Source organism: Orcinus orca, unplaced genomic scaffold (assembly GCF_937001465.1).
Source record: "Orcinus orca unplaced genomic scaffold, mOrcOrc1.1 scaffold_51, whole genome shotgun sequence".
Taxonomy (NCBI): domain Eukaryota; kingdom Metazoa; phylum Chordata; class Mammalia; order Artiodactyla; family Delphinidae; genus Orcinus; species Orcinus orca.
The window spans coordinates 305,689-330,418 of NW_026044067.1; the positions used below are offsets into that span (position 1 = coordinate 305,689).

Genomic DNA, 24,730 nt, shown 5'->3' on the forward strand with positions numbered 1-24,730 from the left:
TAATATAAGACAGAAATATAAAGAAATATATTTAATACATTATATGGATGATATATTATTGGCCCATAAGGATAAAGCCTACTTACATCAGGCATTGCAGGATATGATGGAAGCTTTACAGGAGTATGGATTAAAAGTTGCTCCAGAAAAAATTCAAACTGAACCTCCTTATAATTATTTGGGCAGATTAATACAGGAATTTTCCATTCAGCATATACCTTTTCAGTTAAGAACTGATCATTTGGTTACTTTAAATGATTTTCAAAAGTTTTTAGGAGATATAAATTGGATAAGGCCTTTGTTAAAAATTACTACTGTGGAATTAAAACCTTTGTTTTTGATATTACAAGGAGATTCTAACCCCTTATCCCCTAGAGAGTTAATTGCAGAAGGAAAACTAGCCATAGAAAAAATAGAAAAAGCTTTAAAAAATGTTTTTATTAAAAGATTGGATTATACCAAACCTTGGGATTTAATTATTTTAAGGACTCCAGTTATTCCTACAGGATTATTATGGCAAAATGGACCACTAGAATGGATACATTTGGCTGCTAGTCCAAAAAAGATTGTTGCCTTATACCCTTTTATGGTTAGTTTATTAATTATTAAAGGTAGAAAGAGAAGTAGAGAGTTATTTGGAAAAGATATGGATAATATAATTATACCTTATAATAAAGATCAATTAGAGGCCTTGCTGTTGTTAGAAGATTCATTAGGAATAGCCCTGGCCTCATTTAGAGGTCAAATTTTATTTCATTTGCCTAAAAGTGTATTGCTACAGTTTTTTAAGGAACATATGGTGGTTTTTCCTACATATTATAAGATGAAACCTTTGGAAGAGGCCATATTAGTATTTACTGATGGATCCTCCTTAGGGAGGGCAGCCTATATTATTAATAATGAAAAGAAGGTATTAAATACAGAAAATTGCTCAGCACAGCAATCAGAAATTATGGCAGTTATAGAAGTGATGAAATTAACCAGGGATAAGAAAATTAATTTATATACTGATTCCTTATATATAGTTAAATTATTTCCAGCAATAGAAACAGCAGCCTTTCCTGAAAATAAGAGTACAATAATTAAATTACTTAAGAGATTACAAAAAAGTATATGGGAAAGAACACAGCCTTATTATATAGGCCATATTAGAGCTCACTCTGGATTGCCAGGGCCTTTAGCAGAAGGCAATGCCTCTGCTGATGCCCTGACTAAAATTTTTATAGTAGATGAAAATAAAGTACAAGAAGCAATAAAATCTCATCAACTACATCATCAAAATGCTAATGCTTTAAGATATCAGTTTAGCCTATCCAGAGAAGCGGCAAGAGAAATAGTAAAAAATTGCTCTGTGTGCCCTACACAAACTAATGTACCTCAGCAAGGAGTAAATCCTCGAGGTTTGCGAGCTAATGATCTGTGGCAAATGGATGTGACTCATGTGCCTAGTTTTGGAAAGCTGTCCTATGTACATGTTTGTGTGGACACCTTCTCACATGTAATTGTAGCCTCAGCTAGGACTGGAGAGGCCTTTAAGGATGTGTGCCAGCACTTGATGTTTTGTTTTAGTTATTTGGGAATTCCCCGAAAGTTAAAAACTGATAATGGCCCTGCTTATGTTTCTAAGTCTTTTCAGCAATTATGCCAACAGTTTGGCATAGCCCATAGTACAGGAATTCCTTATAATCCACAAGGACAAGCTATAATTGAAAGAACCAATCAGGTATTAAAAAATATGATTTATAAATTGCAAAATGGAGATTTAAAATATTTTTCTCCTCATCATTTACTTAATCATTCCATGTTTGTATTAAATTATTTAAATATGAATGATAAAGAGAAAACTCCTATGATGAGACATTGGGAGATAAATGAAGAAAATGTGAAACCAAGGGTATTATGGAAGGATGTTTTAACAGGAAAATGGAATGGGCCAGATACATTATTAACTAGTGGTAGAGGATATGCTTGTATTTTTCCCCAGAATTTTGATTCACCAATTTGGATTCCTGATCGATTAATTAGACACCCTGAGGTGGGGAATTTACTAAAGCGTCTTTCAGAAAAGAAAATCTACTGCCGAGATGGCGGAACCGCAGTCACAGAAAGTGGGTCCTCCGATGACACAGCTGTCGCTTGAATCATTTTGCGATAAGGAGGTACAAACTTCTCCAAAAATTTTGGAGAAGAAGTTTCGTTCACGAAAAAGAAAGTATACTGCCTCCACCGTTGAAGCGGCTCCAATTACATGGGGAGCAATTAAAAAGCTTTGTCTGAATGCTGAAAATGCTATGAATGCTCAAGGAGTGCCTTTGACGACTGCTAATTTTTTTGTGGCTATGCTTAGCTTGCTTTCGGTTCAGGTAAGTGCCAACGGTACGTACTGGGCTTATTTTCCAGATCCTCCTATTTTACATACATGTACTTGGAAAGATTCTAATATTCCAGTAACTTCCTCATTTCCTGAATTAACCGATGGTAGTCGAGGAGCACAGGGCTATAAACAATTTGTAGTTAATTTTAATTATTCATTTACAGGTTAGATTGATTTTCCTCCAATATGCTTTTTTCTTGATTCAGGGTTAATAGGAAATAGTCAAATAAAAAATGGGTGTTTGTCAGTAGTTGATGCAGGATTTTTGACAGATTCCCCTAAAAGGCCCCCTAAAGAGCCAGTAGGAAGAGATAAAACCACAAGATATTTATGGTCATTGTTAGGGAAAGTTGTAAGACAAAATCAAGTTTTTGTTAATAAATCTTTGCCTAAAGTTGTTCATCCTTTTAAATATGATGATTGTGATGAGGCTGTAGGGGAAGCTACAAATGAATGGATTTGGATAAATATTAAAACTGGATATCCTTCATGGATATATTGTATGTATAATAAAGAAAATAAAATATCTATTCCTGGAATTAAATATTATATTTCAGACTGGAGTAGTAATTTTCCTGAAGGAGATTATAGAACATATTTAAAGTTAGGCTTGCTATACCCATGGAATGATACCTATATTTCCCGTCCATTAAAGATAAATAGATGGAATAGTCATGGATGGGTGGCTCCTATTTATACTTTTGTTTATGAAAATAAAACCTATTATCAATCTCAGTTATGGAGATTGCCCTTAACCACTCGTAAAATAACGCTAATTAGAGCTACTACCCATGTGGAAGAGTATTATGTTCAAACCTGTGTGTTATCTCCATATTCCTTATTGCTTTCTAATGATAGTGAAAAGTTGCAGATTATGCAGTATAATATGAGGTTTTATATTACTTGTCAGCAATGTATATTAACCACTTGCATTATTCCTGAAATGAATGTTTCAACTATAATGGTGTTAAAAAGACCAGCTTATATTGTGCTGCCAGTAGCGCTTAATGAATCTTGGTATACAGATATAGGGGCGGAAATTATAAGACAGGTTGGAGAGCTCATACGGCCAAAAAGATTTGTGGCTACTTTGATTTTGGGAATTTCCGCCTTAATAGGAATATTAAGCTCTTTTACTGTCGCAACATATGCTTTAGTGAAGGAAGTGCAAACAGCACAATATGCTAATGATTTATCAAAAAATATATCCTTGGCTTTGGCAACTCAAGAAGCAATAGATAGAAAGTTAGAAGCTAAAGTTGATGCCCTTGAAGAAGCAGTTTTACATATTGGTCAAGAACTTGCTGCTTTAAAAATTCGCTTATCTTTAACATGCCATAAAAAATATTCGTGGATATGTGTTACTCCTTTAAAAGTAAATTATTCTGAATATTCTTGGGAACAAATTCAAATGCATATTTTAAATGTATGGAATTCTAGTGATTTGGGAATTGATTTGGAACATTTACATACACAAATTTATGATATTGCAGCCTCTCAATATGATATGAATCCCTCTAAAGCTGCTGCAGAATTTTTACAAAATTTACAAAGTTATTTTAAAAATAATTCCTTTATGCATATTTTAATAAATTATGGGGCTGCCGGAGTGGTTATAATTTTGCTTCTTATTTCTTTTCCAGTCATTATCCGATTAATTCAAACTGCCCTTCAAAGTGTATACAGAACCAAAGTGGAATTACATACTGCCTTTTTAAAAAATAAAAAAGGGGGAGATGTCGGGAGCCACATAGGAAGTGCCTTTGAGTTACAGCACAGACGAGACCCGTAGTGTCAAGCAAAGTTGATGCTATCGGGTACAAATATGGAGAGGCAAAGTTCTCCTCTGCAAAGCTGATGCTGTCAGACATAAATATGGAAAAGCAAAGCTCTCGTTTGCAAAGCTTCCTGAACACAGGGTGTCCTGCAACGGCCCCTCTTGCCCTTTTGCCAAGAGGCGCTCTCTTCTTACAATCTCCTTGCCCAGGGCTGGTGCCTGGGCTTTCCTGCCCACACTGAGGTTGAGGCCTCCTGGTGGCTGGTGCCGTGCAATTGGTCTCTCTTGCCCAGTGCTGTAAGCTGGGCCCTCTCTGGAGGAGAAACCTGGGTTCCCGAAGACATGTGACCAGAGCCGGGGCCCCGCCAGTTGGCGAGGGAATCCCAGGGCAGGTGCTGGGCGTGGAGGCCACGGGGGCATAGGCTACCAAGGTGACAGAGAACTGACCTTCTCTGGGGGCACTGCACCTCGCACACCTCACATCTCCCTGCTTGGCCCCGGAGGATGGCTGGTTAGCCAGAGACGGGTAAGATTCCTCAGGGAAGGAACAACCTAAGACAGGCACAGTCGCAGAGGGGCCATCAGGAGAGAACTTGGGGGCCAACAGAGGTGGGGCATAGACCCTCACCCCCCAACTTTGCAGGAGCCTGAACCCTCACCCCTTCTGAGGGAGATCTCTTGTCCCCGTGGCTGCTTCGCTTCCCACGCCCAGCTCAGATGGGAACCCAGGTAGCAGACAAGAGACCTGGCCAATGGCAACTGCTCTCCCGCCGCAGCAGGGCTTTGTTTCCCATTTCCTCCGTGGACCACAGCTTTCCTCTGTGTGGTAGCAAGGCTTTGCTCTGTGTGGTTCCCCTTGTCTTCCCCTGCCTTTACCTAAGGTGATTTTTGTTATTGGTATTGGGAAAAATGTATAGTTTTAATGCAGGGGTTTAAGAAAAACCCCAAGTTAGGGTAAAAATCAAGAGAAGGATTATAGCTACTTTGGCTTTTTTAATGATTATATTTGAAAGTTTTATTCCCAGGCCAGGGCACTGGACTTGGGGAAATACAATGGTGGGAACATTTCTGCAGCAGCTTTTTACTCTGAAAGAAAAATTGAAAGAGTTATGGCCTCCCAGTGGAGTTATAAACATGTTGGGAAATACCTGGGTATGGTAGCGAGTTTTTATGCAACAATGAGTTTAATCAATGAGTTTATGGTACAATGCCCGCTTCCATGATTTTTTAGAGGTATAAAAAATAATGTGTATTGTTTTGATTATTACGGTGGGGTTGGGAAATTTGTAGATGAAATGTTGTATGATTGTTTTTAATTATTAATAGAATAATGTGTTTAAGTTTATGATTTAGTCAAGCAGAATGTGCAGGTACAAGAACACCTTAATCTTCTGAGAAGAATAAAGAAACTGCAGACAAGTTCCTGAAGTTTCTGACGTAGATGTGATCAACATGTACCTAACCACAGAGGATGAAAGGGACTTTGACCACAGAAGATGAAAGGGACTCTGGGCGATGGGAAAAATACCTAATTTGTTTTGATTAATTTGCTGATGTAAATCACCTTTGTTTTATGGCTTATGTGGGGGAGTTTTTGGCGTGGGAATGAGGATGTTGAATTTGAAAATGAGATTTTTTATAGTATAAATACTTGGAAATCAGAAGAATAAATTTGGCAGATCCTTGCATCCTCTGAGGTGTCTTGTGTTCTGTCCACGCCGACTCCGTCTCCCCTTTCGGTGAAACCTGTTCAGCTGGGGCTGGTCCCCGGCAAGTGGCGCCCGAACAGGGACCTGAAGGGGTAAGTATTATTTTTTTCAGACGGATAGGAGTCTCACCGTAGGGTGCTGCAGACCCCCAGTTAGGAATACTGGTTAGGAAGGTGAGTAAGGCGGTGTCAAGATGGGACACGCTGAGTCCAAAGAGAGGCTCTTATTTATTGATATAGTTAAACATATGATAAATGGAAGAGGAATTAAGGTAACTAGTAAGCAACTAACTCAGTTCTTTCAGTTTGTACAGGAACAATGCCCATGGTTTCCAGAACAGGGAACAGTTAATATAGAAACCTGGCAAAAGGTGGGACAAACTTTGCAAGTATATTACAGTCATTTTGGACCTGAGAAGGTTCCAGTAGATACTTTTACTTTATGGAACCTTATTAGAGAGAGCATTGCTCCTTTGCCTGAAGGTCAAAAGAATCCATATAAAAATCCTGTAGAAGTAATGGATGAATGTACTCCGTTACTTTCTCCAAAAACATCAAAAGAAACTGAGGTTATGGCTGCAGCTTTAAAAGATTGTAACCTCAAGGATGATGATTCAGAGGAGGAAATTGACTCACCTATTGATAATAAGTCTAATTTGTTAAAGAATCCTCCTTTTGATGATGAATTGCCTCCTGCAGATCAGGATGATTTAGATGCTGCTGCATATGATTATGAAAGAAGGAAGTATGAACCCTATGGTGCTTTTTCAAAGCAAGAAATTAAGAAAAATAGGCCTAATTTACAGGATAAGCGCCCTTTGGGTCGTTTACCGACCGCCCCACCGGCACCTTTAAGTTCTTCATTTCTCCCTTTAAAGAGATTAGGACATTCAACTTTAAATGTTAAGGGCCTACCACCTCCACCGCCTTTAAAGGCTAGGGGCCCACCACCTTCGCCACCTTTTAATAAAAGCCAAGGCAAATATAAAAAGCATAGGAGAATAAACGGTGAAGATGATGATTATGCTTTTGCCGCCTGCTTTCCAGTCATTTATGAGGATGGTTTTGATGATGATGATGATGTATATTGGGATCCTTTGCCTCTAAAACTTTTAAAAGAACTTAAAAAGGCCTGTGTAGATTATGGACCGTTGGCGCCTTATACTATGACTCTTATAGATGCCTTGGCAAATAGATGGATGACTCCATATGACTGGATTCAGGTTGCAAAGGCCTGTTTATCTGGAGGACAATATTTGCTTTGGAAAACAGAATATGAAGAATGGGTGGCTAAGCAACATGCTTTAAATAAGAAATGGGATAAATTTGATATTACTAAAGATATGTTGTTGGGCCAGGGAGAATATGATACAACCCAACAGCAGATGCATATGGGAAAGGAGGCCTTATGGCAAGTAACTACGTGTGCAGTGAATGCCTGGAAGTCTTTGCCTTTGACTCCAGGAAAAGCCTCCACTTTGACAGATTTAAGACAAAAGCCTGAGGAGCCATATGAGGATTTTGTTTCTCGCTTGCTAACCGAGATAAAAAGAGTGATAACCGATGAGGATGCAGCTAACATGTTGGCAAAACAACTAGCCTTTGAAAATGCCAATCCTGTTTGCCAGAACCTGATTCGCCCTATTAGAAAAACTGGAAGTATTTCAGATTTCATTAAACAATGTTCTGACGTTGGTCCCTCTTATATGCAAGGGATTGCTTTGGCAGCCGCCCTAAAGGGAGAAACACTTCCTCAATGTATGATGAATATGGTTCAAAAAACAAAAAACCCTAAGGGACCAAAAGGAAATAATTGCTTTGCTTGTGGAGGCGCAGGTCATTTTAGTAGGGAATGTCCTAATAAAAATATACCTCCACCAGGTCCTGTTAGAATGATATCTCCTGGTAATGTTGGGGTTCCAAAGACTCCTTGCCAAAGATGTGGGAAAGGAAATCATTGGACTAAATTGTGTAGGAGTAAATATCACAAGGATGGACATATTCTTCCCCCTAATGGGGTTTCTGCAATGCCTCAGGCTGGCGCGCAGATGCCAATATTTCCTGCACCTGTTTTTCCAGATGCATCTGCTGGAACTAATTCGGGAAACTTATTTCGGGCCCGACCCCGGGCCCAACAAACAATAGGGGCAATTCACCAGACGCTCAATCCCTTTCTTCCCTCAGGGGAATCGATGAATTGTTCAGGGCCACCCCAGGCAGCGCAGGATTGGACCTCTGTGCCACCTCCGCAACAATATTAACTCCTGACTCTCCAGTTGTAAAAATACCAACTGGGATTAAAGGTCCATTGCCCCCAGGAATAATGGGCTTAATTATTGGTCGGAGTTCAACTTCTTTATCTGGCCTAATAGTGTTGCCTGGAGTTATTGATTCTGATTATACAGGAGAAATTCACATAATGGTGGCTCCCTCTAATAAAACACAACAAATTTATGTAGGACAAAGAATAGCACAGTTGTTATTGTTACCATATTATAAAACAGGAAAGAATGTTGTTCAGGAAGCAAGAAATGAGAAAGGATTTGGCTCCAGTGATATGGTATTTTGGATTCAAGAAATTACTAGAAATAGGCCTTTAAAAACTTTAAAAATTAATGGAAAGATTATTCAGGGATTGTTAGATACTGGTGCAGATTCTTCCTGCATAGCAGGAAAAGATTGGCCTAGCAGCTGGCCTACCCGGCATGCTGACAATATGTTAGTAGGTTTAGGAACTGCTCCAGCAGTAGCTAAGAGTTCCCAGATTTTAAATTGGGAGAATACTGCCAATAAACAAGCAGGCTCCTTTTGTCCTTATGTAATACCTGGCCTGCCAATGTCCATTTGGGGAAGAGACATACTTATGCAGATGGGAATGCTCTTGTATAGTCCAGATGACTGGGTCTCCTCACAGATGTTAAAAATGGGATATGACCCAGATAAAGGTCTAGGAAAAAATCAGGAGGGAAGATTATATCCTGTGGTTGCTGAGCCCAAAAATGATAAACATGGAGTGGGCTATCCAAATTTATAACGGGGGCCATTGTTTTAAAAGCAGCTGACCCTATAGTGTGGCTTTCAGAGGAACCTGTATGGGTGGAACAATGGCCCCTAACTTCTGAGAAATTAGCAGCTGCAGAAGAATTAGTGGAACAGCAATTATTGGCAGGACATATTGAACCCTTTAACAGCCCTTGGAATACTCCTATATTTGTTATAAAGAAAAAATCAGGAAAATGGAGACTATTACAAGATCTTAGAGCAATAAATAAAACCATGGAAACAATGGGGGCTTTACAGCCTGGACTTCCCTCTCCAGTAGCCATTCCTGAAAATTATGCTATTATAGTTATAGATTTGCAAGATTGCTTTTTCACGATCCCCTTACATAAGGAGGACAGAAAAAGATTTGCATTTAGTGTACCCTCTCCTAATTTTATCAGACCATATCAGAGGTATCAATGGAAAGTTTTACCGCAGGGTATGAAAAATAGCCCTACCTTATGTCAGAAATATGTAGACCAGGCCATATGTAATATAAGACAGAAATATAAAGAAATATATTTAATACATTATATGGATGATATATTATTGGCCCATAAGGATAAAGCCTACTTACATCAGGCATTGCAGGATATGATGGAAGCTTTACAGGAGTATGGATTAAAAGTTGCTCCAGAAAAAATTCAAACTGAACCTCCTTATAATTATTTGGGCAGATTAATACAGGAATTTTCCATTCAGCATATACCTTTTCAGTTAAGAACTGATCATTTGGTTACTTTAAATGATTTTCAAAAGTTTTTAGGAGATATAAATTGGATAAGGCCTTTGTTAAAAATTACTACTGTGGAATTAAAACCTTTGTTTTTGATATTACAAGGAGATTCTAACCCCTTATCCCCTAGAGAGTTAATTGCAGAAGGAAAACTAGCCATAGAAAAAATAGAAAAAGCTTTAAAAAATGTTTTTATTAAAAGATTGGATTATACCAAACCTTGGGATTTAATTATTTTAAGGACTCCAGTTATTCCTACAGGATTATTATGGCAAAATGGACCACTAGAATGGATACATTTGGCTGCTAGTCCAAAAAAGATTGTTGCCTTATACCCTTTTATGGTTAGTTTATTAATTATTAAAGGTAGAAAGAGAAGTAGAGAGTTATTTGGAAAAGATATGGATAATATAATTATACCTTATAATAAAGATCAATTAGAGGCCTTGCTGTTGTTAGAAGATTCATTAGGAATAGCCCTGGCCTCATTTAGAGGTCAAATTTTATTTCATTTGCCTAAAAGTGTATTGCTACAGTTTTTTAAGGAACATATGGTGGTTTTTCCTACATATTATAAGATGAAACCTTTGGAAGAGGCCATATTAGTATTTACTGATGGATCCTCCTTAGGGAGGGCAGCCTATATTATTAATAATGAAAAGAAGGTATTAAATACAGAAAATTGCTCAGCACAGCAATCAGAAATTATGGCAGTTATAGAAGTGATGAAATTAACCAGGGATAAGAAAATTAATTTATATACTGATTCCTTATATATAGTTAAATTATTTCCAGCAATAGAAACAGCAGCCTTTCCTGAAAATAAGAGTACAATAATTAAATTACTTAAGAGATTACAAAAAAGTATATGGGAAAGAACACAGCCTTATTATATAGGCCATATTAGAGCTCACTCTGGATTGCCAGGGCCTTTAGCAGAAGGCAATGCCTCTGCTGATGCCCTGACTAAAATTTTTATAGTAGATGAAAATAAAGTACAAGAAGCAATAAAATCTCATCAACTACATCATCAAAATGCTAATGCTTTAAGATATCAGTTTAGCCTATCCAGAGAAGCGGCAAGAGAAATAGTAAAAAATTGCTCTGTGTGCCCTACACAAACTAATGTACCTCAGCAAGGAGTAAATCCTCGAGGTTTGCGAGCTAATGATCTGTGGCAAATGGATGTGACTCATGTGCCTAGTTTTGGAAAGCTGTCCTATGTACATGTTTGTGTGGACACCTTCTCACATGTAATTGTAGCCTCAGCTAGGACTGGAGAGGCCTTTAAGGATGTGTGCCAGCACTTGATGTTTTGTTTTAGTTATTTGGGAATTCCCCGAAAGTTAAAAACTGATAATGGCCCTGCTTATGTTTCTAAGTCTTTTCAGCAATTATGCCAACAGTTTGGCATAGCCCATAGTACAGGAATTCCTTATAATCCACAAGGACAAGCTATAATTGAAAGAACCAATCAGGTATTAAAAAATATGATTTATAAATTGCAAAATGGAGATTTAAAATATTTTTCTCCTCATCATTTACTTAATCATTCCATGTTTGTATTAAATTATTTAAATATGAATGATAAAGAGAAAACTCCTATGATGAGACATTGGGAGATAAATGAAGAAAATGTGAAACCAAGGGTATTATGGAAGGATGTTTTAACAGGAAAATGGAATGGGCCAGATACATTATTAACTAGTGGTAGAGGATATGCTTGTATTTTTCCCCAGAATTTTGATTCACCAATTTGGATTCCTGATCGATTAATTAGACACCCTGAGGTGGGGAATTTACTAAAGCGTCTTTCAGAAAAGAAAATCTACTGCCGAGATGGCGGAACCGCAGTCACAGAAAGTGGGTCCTCCGATGACACAGCTGTCGCTTGAATCATTTTGCGATAAGGAGGTACAAACTTCTCCAAAAATTTTGGAGAAGAAGTTTCGTTCACGAAAAAGAAAGTATACTGCCTCCACCGTTGAAGCGGCTCCAATTACATGGGGAGCAATTAAAAAGCTTTGTCTGAATGCTGAAAATGCTATGAATGCTCAAGGAGTGCCTTTGACGACTGCTAATTTTTTTGTGGCTATGCTTAGCTTGCTTTCGGTTCAGGTAAGTGCCAACGGTACGTACTGGGCTTATTTTCCAGATCCTCCTATTTTACATACATGTACTTGGAAAGATTCTAATATTCCAGTAACTTCCTCATTTCCTGAATTAACCGATGGTAGTCGAGGAGCACAGGGCTATAAACAATTTGTAGTTAATTTTAATTATTCATTTACAGGTTAGATTGATTTTCCTCCAATATGCTTTTTTCTTGATTCAGGGTTAATAGGAAATAGTCAAATAAAAAATGGGTGTTTGTCAGTAGTTGATGCAGGATTTTTGACAGATTCCCCTAAAAGGCCCCCTAAAGAGCCAGTAGGAAGAGATAAAACCACAAGATATTTATGGTCATTGTTAGGGAAAGTTGTAAGACAAAATCAAGTTTTTGTTAATAAATCTTTGCCTAAAGTTGTTCATCCTTTTAAATATGATGATTGTGATGAGGCTGTAGGGGAAGCTACAAATGAATGGATTTGGATAAATATTAAAACTGGATATCCTTCATGGATATATTGTATGTATAATAAAGAAAATAAAATATCTATTCCTGGAATTAAATATTATATTTCAGACTGGAGTAGTAATTTTCCTGAAGGAGATTATAGAACATATTTAAAGTTAGGCTTGCTATACCCATGGAATGATACCTATATTTCCCGTCCATTAAAGATAAATAGATGGAATAGTCATGGATGGGTGGCTCCTATTTATACTTTTGTTTATGAAAATAAAACCTATTATCAATCTCAGTTATGGAGATTGCCCTTAACCACTCGTAAAATAACGCTAATTAGAGCTACTACCCATGTGGAAGAGTATTATGTTCAAACCTGTGTGTTATCTCCATATTCCTTATTGCTTTCTAATGATAGTGAAAAGTTGCAGATTATGCAGTATAATATGAGGTTTTATATTACTTGTCAGCAATGTATATTAACCACTTGCATTATTCCTGAAATGAATGTTTCAACTATAATGGTGTTAAAAAGACCAGCTTATATTGTGCTGCCAGTAGCGCTTAATGAATCTTGGTATACAGATATAGGGGCGGAAATTATAAGACAGGTTGGAGAGCTCATACGGCCAAAAAGATTTGTGGCTACTTTGATTTTGGGAATTTCCGCCTTAATAGGAATATTAAGCTCTTTTACTGTCGCAACATATGCTTTAGTGAAGGAAGTGCAAACAGCACAATATGCTAATGATTTATCAAAAAATATATCCTTGGCTTTGGCAACTCAAGAAGCAATAGATAGAAAGTTAGAAGCTAAAGTTGATGCCCTTGAAGAAGCAGTTTTACATATTGGTCAAGAACTTGCTGCTTTAAAAATTCGCTTATCTTTAACATGCCATAAAAAATATTCGTGGATATGTGTTACTCCTTTAAAAGTAAATTATTCTGAATATTCTTGGGAACAAATTCAAATGCATATTTTAAATGTATGGAATTCTAGTGATTTGGGAATTGATTTGGAACATTTACATACACAAATTTATGATATTGCAGCCTCTCAATATGATATGAATCCCTCTAAAGCTGCTGCAGAATTTTTACAAAATTTACAAAGTTATTTTAAAAATAATTCCTTTATGCATATTTTAATAAATTATGGGGCTGCCGGAGTGGTTATAATTTTGCTTCTTATTTCTTTTCCAGTCATTATCCGATTAATTCAAACTGCCCTTCAAAGTGTATACAGAACCAAAGTGGAATTACATACTGCCTTTTTAAAAAATAAAAAAGGGGGAGATGTCGGGAGCCACATAGGAAGTGCCTTTGAGTTACAGCACAGACGAGACCCGTAGTGTCAAGCAAAGTTGATGCTATCGGGTACAAATATGGAGAGGCAAAGTTCTCCTCTGCAAAGCTGATGCTGTCAGACATAAATATGGAAAAGCAAAGCTCTCGTTTGCAAAGCTTCCTGAACACAGGGTGTCCTGCAACGGCCCCTCTTGCCCTTTTGCCAAGAGGCGCTCTCTTCTTACAATCTCCTTGCCCAGGGCTGGTGCCTGGGCTTTCCTGCCCACACTGAGGTTGAGGCCTCCTGGTGGCTGGTGCCGTGCAATTGGTCTCTCTTGCCCAGTGCTGTAAGCTGGGCCCTCTCTGGAGGAGAAACCTGGGTTCCCGAAGACATGTGACCAGAGCCGGGGCCCCGCCAGTTGGCGAGGGAATCCCAGGGCAGGTGCTGGGCGTGGAGGCCACGGGGGCATAGGCTACCAAGGTGACAGAGAACTGACCTTCTCTGGGGGCACTGCACCTCGCACACCTCACATCTCCCTGCTTGGCCCCGGAGGATGGCTGGTTAGCCAGAGACGGGTAAGATTCCTCAGGGAAGGAACAACCTAAGACAGGCACAGTCGCAGAGGGGCCATCAGGAGAGAACTTGGGGGCCAACAGAGGTGGGGCATAGACCCTCACCCCCCAACTTTGCAGGAGCCTGAACCCTCACCCCTTCTGAGGGAGATCTCTTGTCCCCGTGGCTGCTTCGCTTCCCACGCCCAGCTCAGATGGGAACCCAGGTAGCAGACAAGAGACCTGGCCAATGGCAACTGCTCTCCCGCCGCAGCAGGGCTTTGTTTCCCATTTCCTCCGTGGACCACAGCTTTCCTCTGTGTGGTAGCAAGGCTTTGCTCTGTGTGGTTCCCCTTGTCTTCCCCTGCCTTTACCTAAGGTGATTTTTGTTATTGGTGTTGGGAAAAATGTATAGTTTTAACGCAGGGGTTTAAGAAAAACCCCAAGTTAGGGTAAAAATCAAGAGAAGGATTATAGCTACTTTGGCTTTTTTAATGATTATATTTGAAAGTTTTATTCCCAGGCCAGGGCACTGGACTTGGGGAAATACAATGGTGGGAACATTTCTGCAGCAGCTTTTTACTCTGAAAGAAAAATTGAAAGAGTTATGGCCTCCCAGTGGAGTTATAAACATGTTGGGAAATACCTGGGTATGGTAGCGAGTTTTTATGCAACAGTGAGTTTAATCAATGAGTTTATGGTACAATGCCCGCTTCCATGATTTTTTAGAGGTATAAAAAATAATGTGTATTGTTTTGATTATTACGGTGGGGTTGGGAAATTTGTAGATGAAATGTTGTATGATTGTTTTTAATTATTAATAGAATAATGTGTTTAAGTTTATGATTTAGTCAAGCAGAATGTGCAGGTACAAGAACACCTTAATCTTCTGAGAAGAATAAAGAAACTGCAGACAAGTTCCTGAAGTTTCTGACGTAGATGTGATCAACATGTACCTAACCACAGAGGATGAAAGGGACTTTGACCACAGAAGATGAAAGGGACTCTGGGCGATGGGAAAAATACCTAATGTGTTTTGATTAATTTGCTGATGTAAATCACCTTTGTTTTATGGCTTATGTGGGGGAGTTTTTGGTGTGGGAATGAGGATGTTGAATTTGAAAATGAGATTTTTTATAGTATAAATACTTGGAAATCAGAAGAATAAATTTGGCAGATCCTTGCATCCTCTGAGGTGTCTTGAGTTCTGTCCACGCTGACTCCGTCTCCCCTTTCGGTGAAACCTGTTCAGCTGGGGCTGGTCCCCGGCAGGCCTGGATGTTGCTTAGCAGACCCAGGTGTGCCTGGGGTTACTCTGTGTTCCTGCCGGGAACAGGGTGCCCCGGCTAGCCTCCCAGGTGTCCACAAAGCTGTGCTGCCGTTCAAGGTATGCAGAGCAGAGGCCACCGCCTCCTGGAAACTGCAGCACGCCTCCGCTTCTGCACGGCAAATCAGGGCCTTACTTCCATGCGTGGGTTCATGCTGGGTGTGCCGGGAGCCACACAGCATGCTAAGATGCTGACTTTCTCCTCGAGCAGAGTGACTTCAGGTACGAGGGCGGGCCTCGCAGTGTTCCAAGCACAGCGTTCTCTCATGGCAGCTCACACAAGGGCCATGACAGAGTCTTCCTGGGCACTTCGCACTCACCAACCATGTTGTCCTGAGGGCGTTCGAGGGCTCTGGAGATGTAGCGCTCCTCAAGGAACACGCAGTGTGTGCTTGCCCAGCACTCGGCACGCACAGGGGTCCTCCGAGGTAATCAACCAATGGACCTCGGCGTTGCTCAGCCGGCCCACAGGTGTCTGGAGGCACTCAGTGACCTTGGAGGGAAAATGACGCACACCCGTTGGTCCTAGGAGTCCCCGGACGTGTACTTCCTTTAAAGCAAAGCGACTAAGAACTCCTGGAAAGAGCTGCATGCCTCCCTTTCTGCACGGCTACTCAGGGCCTAACCTGGAGGCGAGTTCTCACGTTGAGGTTCCATTTAGCTCTAGAGCCTGTCATGCGGACCGCCACCGTGGCCACGGAAGCCCCTGGTTTAGAGAGAGCAAACTCATAATTTTCCCCGAAGCATTCTTCCAGGGCTCACTGGCCTGTCGGGAGCCGGGAATATCACGGAGCGTCAAGGCAGGCATGAATGCCGCCCTCAAAATTGGAAAGCAGGGCTAGTTCCAGCAGGCCCCCGTTTTCATGGGCACACTCAGCGTACACCCCTGTGGTTTCTAATGAGTCCCAAGAGACACAGGTTACCCTGTGTTTCCTTCCCTGAGTCAACTTACCGAAGTAGGGAGTCCCGCATCCAGTGAACTGTCTCAACCAAGGAACGCCGTAGCTGCTCCTCTGGGCCTGGGGCTGCCTGCAGTGCCAAAGAAGGAACAGGGCTTGAACTGCAGTAAGAACCCAAGCTGCCATCCTCTAGGAGGCACGGTGCCTTCAGTCCGGAGGTCCTGGATGGAATGCGAAGACGAGGGTTACTCTGAGCGCAGCTCCGATTAGGGCAATGCGTAAGACCTCCGTGCCATGCGGGACGTGCCAGAACGGTGTTCGTGAACGTGTGCGAGTGCTGAGGAAACCAAGCTGCTCCAAAAGAGAGGGGAGTGCGTTTCCCTACGCTCGGCGTGCACAGAGGGGCTCTAAAGGGCTACGGGCCTGGATGTTGCTTAGCAGACCCAGGTGCGCCTGGGGTTACTCAGTGTTCCTGCCGGGAACAGGGTGCCCCGGCTAGCCTCCCAGGTGTCCAGAAAGCTGTGCTGCCGTTCAAGGTATGCAGAGCAGAGGCCACCGCCTCCTGGAAACTGCAGCACGCCTCCACTTCTACACGGCAAATCAGGGCCTTACTTCCAGGCATGGGTTCATGCTGGGTGTGCCGGGAGCCACACAGCATGCTAAGATGCTGACTTTCTCCTCGAGCAGAGTGACTTCAGGTACGAGGGCGGGCCTCGCAGTGTTCCAAGCACAGCGTTCTCTCATGGCAACTCACACAAGGGCCATGACAGAGTCTTCCTGGGCACTTCGCACTCACCAGCCATGTTGTCCTGGGGGCGTTCAAGGGCTCTGGAGATGTAGCGCTCCTCAAGGAACACGCAGTGTGTGCTTGCCCAGCACTCGGCACGCACAGGGGTCCTCCGAGGGAATCAACCAATGGACCTCGGCGTTGCTCAGCCGGCCCACAGGTGTCTGGAGGCACTCAGTGACCTTGGAGGGAAAATGACGCACACCCGTTGGTCCTAGGAGTCCCCGGACGTGTACTACCTTTAAAGCAAAGCGACTAAGAACTCCTGGAAAGAGCTGCATGCCTCCCTTTCTGCACGGCTACTCAGGGCCTAACCTGGAGGCGAGTTCTCACGTTGAGGTTCCCTTTAGCTCTAGAGCCTGTCATGCGGACCACCACCGCGGCCACGGAAGCCCCTGGTTTAGAGAGAGCAAACTCATAATTTTCTCCAAAGCATTCTTCCAGGGCTCACTGGCCTGTCGGGAGCCGGGAATGTCAGGGAGCGTCAAGGCAGGCATGAATGCCGCCCTCAAAATGGGAAAGCAGTGCTAGTTCCAGCAGGCCCACGTTTTCATGGGCACACTCAGCGTACATCCCTGTGGTTTCTAATGAGTCCCAAGAGACACAGGTTACCCTGTGTTTCCTTCCCTGAGTCAACTTACCGAAGTAGGGAGTCCCGCATCCAGTGAACTGTCTCAACCAAGGAACGCCGTAGCTGCTCCTCTGGGCCTGGGGCTGCCTGCAGTGCCAAAGAAGGAACAGGGATTGAACTGCAGTAAGAACCCAAGCCGCCATCCTCTAGGAGGCACGGTGCCTTCAGTCCGGAGGTCCTGGATGGAATGCGAAGACGAGGGTTACTCTGAGCGCAGCTCCGATTAGGGCAACGCGTAAGACCTCCGTGCCATGTGGGACATGCCAGAACGGTGTTCGTGAACGTGTGCGAGTGCTGAGGAAACCAAACTGCTCCAAAAGAGAGGGCAGTGCGTTTCCCTACGCTCGGCGTGCACAGAGGGGCTCTAAAGGGCTACGGGCCTGGATGTTGCTTAGCAGACCCAGGTGCGCCTGGGGTTACTCAGTGTTCCTGCCGGGAACAGGGTGCCCCGGCTAGCCTCCCAGGTGTCCAGAAAGCTGTGCTGCCGTTCAAGGTATGCAGAGCAGAGGCCACCGCCTCCTGGAAACTGCAGCACGCCTCCGCTTCTGCACGGCAAATCAGGGCCTTACTTCCAGGCATGGGTTCATGCTGGGTGTGCCGGGAGCCACACAGCATGCTAAGATGCTGACTTTCTCCTCGAGCAGAGTGACTTCAGGTACGAGGGCGGGCCTCGCAGTGTTCCAAGCACAGCGTTCTCTCGTGGCAACTCACACAAGGGCCATGACAGAGTCTTCCTGGGCACTTCGCACTCACCAGCCATGTTGTCCTGAGGGCGTTCGAGGGCTCTGGAGATGTAGCGCTCCTCAAGGAACGCGCAGTGTGTGGTTGCCCAGCACTCGGCACACACAGGGGTCCTCCGAGGGAATCAACCAATGGACCTCGGCATTGCTCAGCCGGCCCACAGGTGTCTGGAGGCACTCAGTGACCTTGGAGGGAAAATGATGCACACCCGTGGGGCCTAGGAGTCCCCGGACGTGTACTTCCTTTAAAGCAAAGCGACTAAGAGCTCCTGGAAAGAGCTGCATGCCTCCCTTTCTGCACGGCTACTCAGGGCCTAACCTGGAGGCGAGTTCTCACATTGAGGTTCCCTTTAGCTCTAGAGACTGTCATGCGGACCGCCACCGCGGCCACGGAAGCCCCTGGTTTAGAGAGAGCAAACTCATAATTTTCCCCGAAGCATTCTTCCAGGGCTCACTGGCCTGTCGGGAGCCGGGAATGTCAGGGAGCGTCAAGGCAGGCATGAATGCCGCCCTCAAAATGGGAAAGCAGGGCTAGTTCCAGCAGGCCCACGTTTTCATGGGCAAACTCAGCGTACACCCCTGTGGTTTCTAACGAGTCCCAAGAGACACCGGTTACCCTGTGTTTCCTTCCCTGAGTCAACTTACCAAAGTAGGGAGTCCCGCATCCAGCGAACTGTCTCAACCCAGGAACGCCGTAGCTGCTCCTCTGGGCCTGGGGCTGCCTGCAGTGCCAAAGAAGGAACAGGGCTTGAACTGCAGTAAGAACCCAAGCCGCCGTCCTCTAGGAGGCATGGTGCCTTCAGTCAGGAGGTCCTGGATGGAATGTGAAGACGAGGGTTACTCTGAGCGCAGCTCCGATTAGGGCAACGCGTAAGACCTCCGTGCCATGCGGGACGTGCCAGAACGGTGTTCATGAACGTGTGCGAGTGCTGAGGAAACCAAGCTGCTCCAAAAGAGAGGGCAGTGCGTTTCCCTACGCTCGGCGTGCACAAAGGGGCTCTAAAGGGCTACGGGCCTGGAAGTTGCCTAGCAGACCCAGGTGCGCCTGGGGTTACTCAGTGTTCCTGCCGGGAACAGGGTGCCCCGGCTAGCCTCCCAGGTGTCCAGAAAGCTGTGCTGCCGTTCAAGGTATGCAGAGCAGAGGCCACCGCCTCCTGGAAACTGCAGCACGCCTCCGCTTCTGCACGGCAAATCAGGGCCTTACTTCCAGGCATGGGTTCATGCTGGGTGTGCCGGGAGCCACACAGCATGCTAAGATGCTGACTTTCTCCTCGAGCAGAGTGACTTCAGGTACGAGGGCGGGCCTCGCAGTGTTCCAAGCACAGCGTTCTCTCATGGCAGCTCACACAAGGGCCATGACAGAGTCTTCCTGGGCTCTTCGCACTCACCAGCCATGTTGTCCTGAGGGCGTTCGAGGGCTCTGGAGATGTAGCGCTCCTCAAGGAACGCGCAGTGTGTGGTTGCCCAGCACTCGGCACGCACAGGGGTCCTCCGAGGGAATCAACCAATGGACCTCGGCGTTGCTCAGCCGGCCCACAGGTGTCTGGAGGCACTCAGTGACCTTGGAGGGAAAATGATGCACACCCGTGGGGCCTAGGAATACCCGGACGTGTACTTCCTTTAAAGCAAAGCGACTAAGAGCTCCTGGAAAGAGCTGCATGCCTCCCTTTCTGCACGGCTACTCAGGGCCTAACCTGGAGGCGAGTTCTCACGTTGAGGTTCCATTTAGCTCTAGAGCCTGTCATGCGGACCAACACCACGGCCACGGAAGCCCCTGGTTTAGAGAGGGCAAACTCATAATTTTCTCCGAAGCATTCTTCCAGGGCTCACTGGCCTGTCGGGAGCCTGGAATGTCAGGGAGCGTCAAGGCAGGCATGAATGCCGTCCTCAAAATGGGAAAGCAGGGCTAGTTCCAGCAGGCCCCCGTTTTCATGGGCACACTCAGCGTACATCCCTGTGGTTTCTAACGAGTCCCAAGAGACACCGGTTACCCTGTGTTTCCTTCCCTGAGTCAACTTACCGAAGTAGGGAGTCCCGCATCCAGCGAACTGTCTCAACCCAGGAACGCCGTAACTGCTCCTCTGGGGCTGGGGCTGCCTGCAGTGCCAAAGAAGGAACAGGGCTTGAACTTCAGGAAGAACCCAAGCCGCCGTCCTCTAGGAGGCACGGTGCCTTCAGTCAGGAGGTCCTGGATGGAATGCGAAGACGAGGGTTACTCTGAGCGCAGCTCCGATTAGGGCAACGCGTAAGAACTCCACGCCATGTGGGACGTGCCAGAACGGTGTTCGTGAACGTGTGCGAGTGCTGAGGAATCCAAGCTGCTCCAAAAGAGAGGGCAGTGCGTTTCCCTACGCTCGGCGTGCACAGAGGGGCTCTAAAGGGCTACGGGCCTGGATGTTGCTTAGCAGACCCAGGTGCGCCTGGGGTTACTCAGTGTTCCTGCCGGGAACAGGGTGCCCCGGCTAGCCTCCCAGGTGTCCAGAAAGCTGTGCTGTCGTTCAAGGTATGCAGAGCAGAGGCCACCGCCTCCTGGAAACTGCAGCACGCCTCCGCTTCTGCACGGCAAATCAGGGCCTTACTTCCAGGCATGGGTTCATGCTGGGTGTGCCGGGAGCCACACAGCATGCTAAGATGCTGACTTTCTCCTCGAGCAGAGTGACTTCAGGTACGAGGGCGGGCCTCGCAGTGTTCCAAGCACAGCGTTCTCTCATGGCAACTCACACAAGGGCCGTGACAGAGTCTTCCTGGGCACTTCGCACTCACCAGCCATGTTGTCCTGAGGGCGTTCGAGGGCTCTGGAGATGTAGCGCTCCTCAAGGAACGTGCAGTGTGTGGTTGCCCAGCACTCGGCACGCACACGGGTCCTCCGAGGGAATCAACCAATGGACCTCGGCGTTGCTCAGCCGGCCCACAGGTGTCTGGAGGCACTCAGTGACCTTGGAGGGAAAATGATGCACACGCGTGGGGCCTAGGAGTCCCCGGACGTGTACTTCCTTTAAAGCAAAGCGACTAAGAGCTCCTGGAAAGAGCTGCATGCCTCCCTTTCTGCACGGCTACTCAGGGCCTAACCTGGAGGCGAGTTCTCACATTGAGGTTCCCTTTAGCTCTAGAGCCTGTCATGCGACTGCCACCGCGGCCACGGAAGCCCCTGGTTTAGAGAGAGCAAACTCATAATTTTCCGCGAAGCATTGTTCCAGGGCTCACTGGCCTGTCGGGAGCCGGGAATGTCAGGGAGCGTCAAGGCAGGCATGAATGCCGCCCTCAAAATGGGAAAGCAGGGCTAGTTCCAGCAGGCCCCCGTTTTCATGGGCACACTCAGCGTACACCCCTGTGGTTTCTAACGAGTCCCAAGAGACACCGGTTACCCTGTGTTTCCTTCCCTGAGTCAACTTACCAAAGTAGGGAGTCCCGCATCCAGCGAACTGTCTCAACCCAGGAACGCCGTAGCTGCTCCTCTGGGCCTGGGGCTGCCTGCAGTGCCAAAGAAGGAACAGGGCTTGAACTGCAGTAAGAACCCAAGCCGCCGTCCTCTAGGAGGCATGGTGCCTTCAGTCAGGAGGTCCTGGATGGAATGCGAAGACGAGGGTTACTCTGAGCGCAGCTCCGATTAGGGCAACGCGTAAGACCTGTGTGCCATGTGGGACGTGCCAGAACGGCGTTCGTGAACGTGTGCGAGTGCTGAGGAAACCAAGCTGCTCCAAAAGAGAGGGCAGTGCGTTTCCCTACGCTCGGCGTGCACAGAGGGGCTCTAAAGGGCTACAGGCCTGGATGTTGCTTAGCAGACCCAGGTGCGCCTGGGGTTACTCAGTGTTCCTGCCGGGAACAGGGTGCCCCGGCTAGCCTCCCAGGTGTCCAGAAAGCTGTGCTGCCGTTCAAGGTATGCAGAGCAGAGGCCACCGCCTCCTGGAAACTGCAGCACGCCTCCGCTTCTGCACGGCAAATCAGGGCCTTACTTCCAGGCATGGGTTCATGCTGGGTGTGCCGGGAGCCACACAGCATGCTAAGATGCTGACTTTCTCCTCGAGCAGAGTGACTTCAGGTACGAGGGCGGGCCTCGCAGTGTTCCAAGCACAGCGTTCTCTCATGGCAGCTCACACAAGGGCCATGACAGAGTCTTCCTGGGCTCTTCGCACTCACCAGCCATGTTGTCCTGAGGGCGTTCGAGGGCTCTGGAGATGTAGCGCTCCTCAAGGAACGCGCAGTGTGTGGTTGCCCAGCACTCGGCACGCACAGGGGTCCTCCGAGGGAATCAACCAATGGACCTCGGCGTTGCTCAGCCGGCCCACAGGTGTCTGGAGGCACTCAGTGACCTTGGAGGGAAAATGATGCACACGCGTGGGGCCTAGGAGTCCCCGGACGTGTACTTCCTTTAAAGCAAAGAGACTAAGAACTCCTGGAAAGAGCTGCATGCCTCCCTTTCTGCACGGCTACTCAGGGCCTAACCTGGAGGCGAGTTCTCACGTTGAGGTTCCCTTTAGCTCTAGAGCCTGTCATGCGGACCGCCACCGCGGCCACGGAAGCCCCTGGTTTAGAGAGAGCAAACTCAAAATTTTCCCCGAAGCATTGTTCCAGGGCTCACTGGCCTGTCGGGAGCCGGGAATGTCAGGGAGCGTCAAGGCAGGCATGAATGCCGCCCTCAAAATGGGAAAGCAGGGCTAGTTCCAGCAGGCCCCCGTTTTCATGGGCCCACTCAGCGTACACCCCTGTGGTTTCTAACGAGTCCCAAGAGACACCGGTTACCCTGTGTTTCCTTCCCTGAGTCAACTTACCGAAGTAGGGAGTCCCGCATCCAGTGAACTGTCTCAACCAAGGAACGCCGTAGCTGCTCCTCTGGGCCTGGGGTTGCCTGCAGTGCCAAAGAAGGAACAGGGATTGAACTGCAGTAAGAACCCAAGCCGCCGTCCTCTAAGAGGCACGGTGCCTTCAGTCCGGAGGTCCTGGATGGAATGAGAAGACGAGGGTTACTCTGAGCGCAGCTCCGATTAGGGCAACGCGTAAGACCTCCGTGCCATGCGGGACGTGCCAGAACGGTGTTCGTGAACGTGTGCGAGTGCTGAGGAAACCAAGCTGCTCCAAAAGAGAGGGCAGTGCGTTTCCCTACGCTCGGCGTGCACAGAGGGGCTCTAAAGGGCTACGGGCCTGGATGTTGCTTAGCAGACCCAGGTGCGCCTGGGGTTACTCAGTGTTCCTGCCGGGAACAGGGTGCCCCGGCTAGCCTCCCAGGTGTCCAGAAAGCTGTGCTGCCGTTCAAGGTATGCAGAGCAGAGGCCACCGCCTCCTGGAAACTGCAGCACGCCTCCGCTTCTGCACGGCAAATCAGGGCCTTACTTCCAGGCATGGGTTCATGCTGGGTGTGCCGGGAGCCACACAGCATGCTAAGATGCTGACTTTCTCCTCGAGCAGAGTGACTTCAGGTACGAGGGCGGGCCTCGCAGTGTTCCAAGCACAGCGTTCTCTCATGGCAGCTCACACAAGGGCCATGACAGAGTCTTCCTGGGCACTTCGCACTCACCAGCCATGTTGTCCTGAGGGCGTTCGAGGGCTCTGGAGATGTAGCGCTCCTCAAGGAACGCGCAGTGTGTGGTTGCCCAGCACTCGGCACACACAGGGGTCCTCCGAGGGAATCAACCAATGGACCTCGGCATTGCTCAGCCGGCCCACAGGTGTCTGGAGGCACTCAGTGACCTTGGAGGGAAAATGATGCACACCCATGGGGCCTAGGAGTCCCCGGACGTGTACTTCCTTTAAAGCAAAGCGACTAAGAGCTCCTGGAAAGAGCTGCATGCCTCCCTTTCTGCACGGCTACTCAGGGCCTAACCTGGAGGCGAGTTCTCACGTTGAGGTTCCCTTTAGCTCTAGAGCCTGTCATGCGGACCGCCACCGCGGCCACGGAAGCCCCTGGTTTAGAGAGAGCAAACTCATAATTTTCCCCGAAGCATTCTTCCAGGGCTCACTGGCCTGTCGGGAGCCGGGAATGTCAGGGAGCGTCAAGGCAGGCATGAATGCCGCCCTCAAAATGGGAAAACAGGGCTAGTTCCAGCAGGCCCCCGTTTTCATGGGCACACTCAGCGTACACCCCTGTGGTTTCTAACGAGTCCCAAGAGACACCGGTTACCCTGTGTTTCCTTCCCTGAGTCAACATACCAAAGTAGGGAGTCCCGCATCCAGCGAACTGTCTCAACCCAGGAACGCCGTAGCTGCTCCTCTGGGCCTGGGGCTGCCTGCAGTGCCAAAGAAGGAACAGGGCTTGAACTGCAGGAAGAACCCAAGCCGCCGTCCTCTAGGAGGCATGGTGCCTTCA

The 24,730-nt window shown here is 46.2% G+C and overlaps 1 protein-coding gene across 4 annotated transcripts; it reads left to right on the forward strand.

The window, feature by feature from the left end:
- Positions 1-2,942: 2,942 nt before the first annotated feature.
- Positions 2,943-14,634, forward strand: LOC125963361 (endogenous retrovirus group K member 7 Env polyprotein-like). 4 transcript variants are annotated; one of them, XM_049705275.1, is made up of 3 exons: positions 2,943-4,191; positions 4,242-4,284; positions 13,793-14,634. In XM_049705275.1, exon 1 carries the CDS (start codon positions 3,249-3,251, stop codon positions 4,164-4,166), a length of 918 nt encoding a protein of 305 aa, XP_049561232.1. In that variant the 5' UTR covers positions 2,943-3,248; the 3' UTR covers positions 4,167-4,191; positions 4,242-4,284; positions 13,793-14,634. The 4 variants fall into 4 exon arrangements, with proteins under 4 accessions (XP_049561232.1, XP_049561233.1, XP_049561230.1 ...); XM_049705276.1 differs by lacking the exon at positions 4,242-4,284 and adding an exon at positions 13,634-13,676; XM_049705273.1 differs by lacking the exon at positions 13,793-14,634 and adding an exon at positions 4,401-7,207.
- Positions 14,635-24,730: the final 10,096 nt, after the last annotated feature.

Excerpts from the sequence above, each read along its gene's own strand:
- LOC125963361 (XM_049705275.1), top strand. The coding sequence starts at position 3,249 with ATGCAGTATAATATGAGGTTTTATATTACTTGTCAGCAATGTATATTA.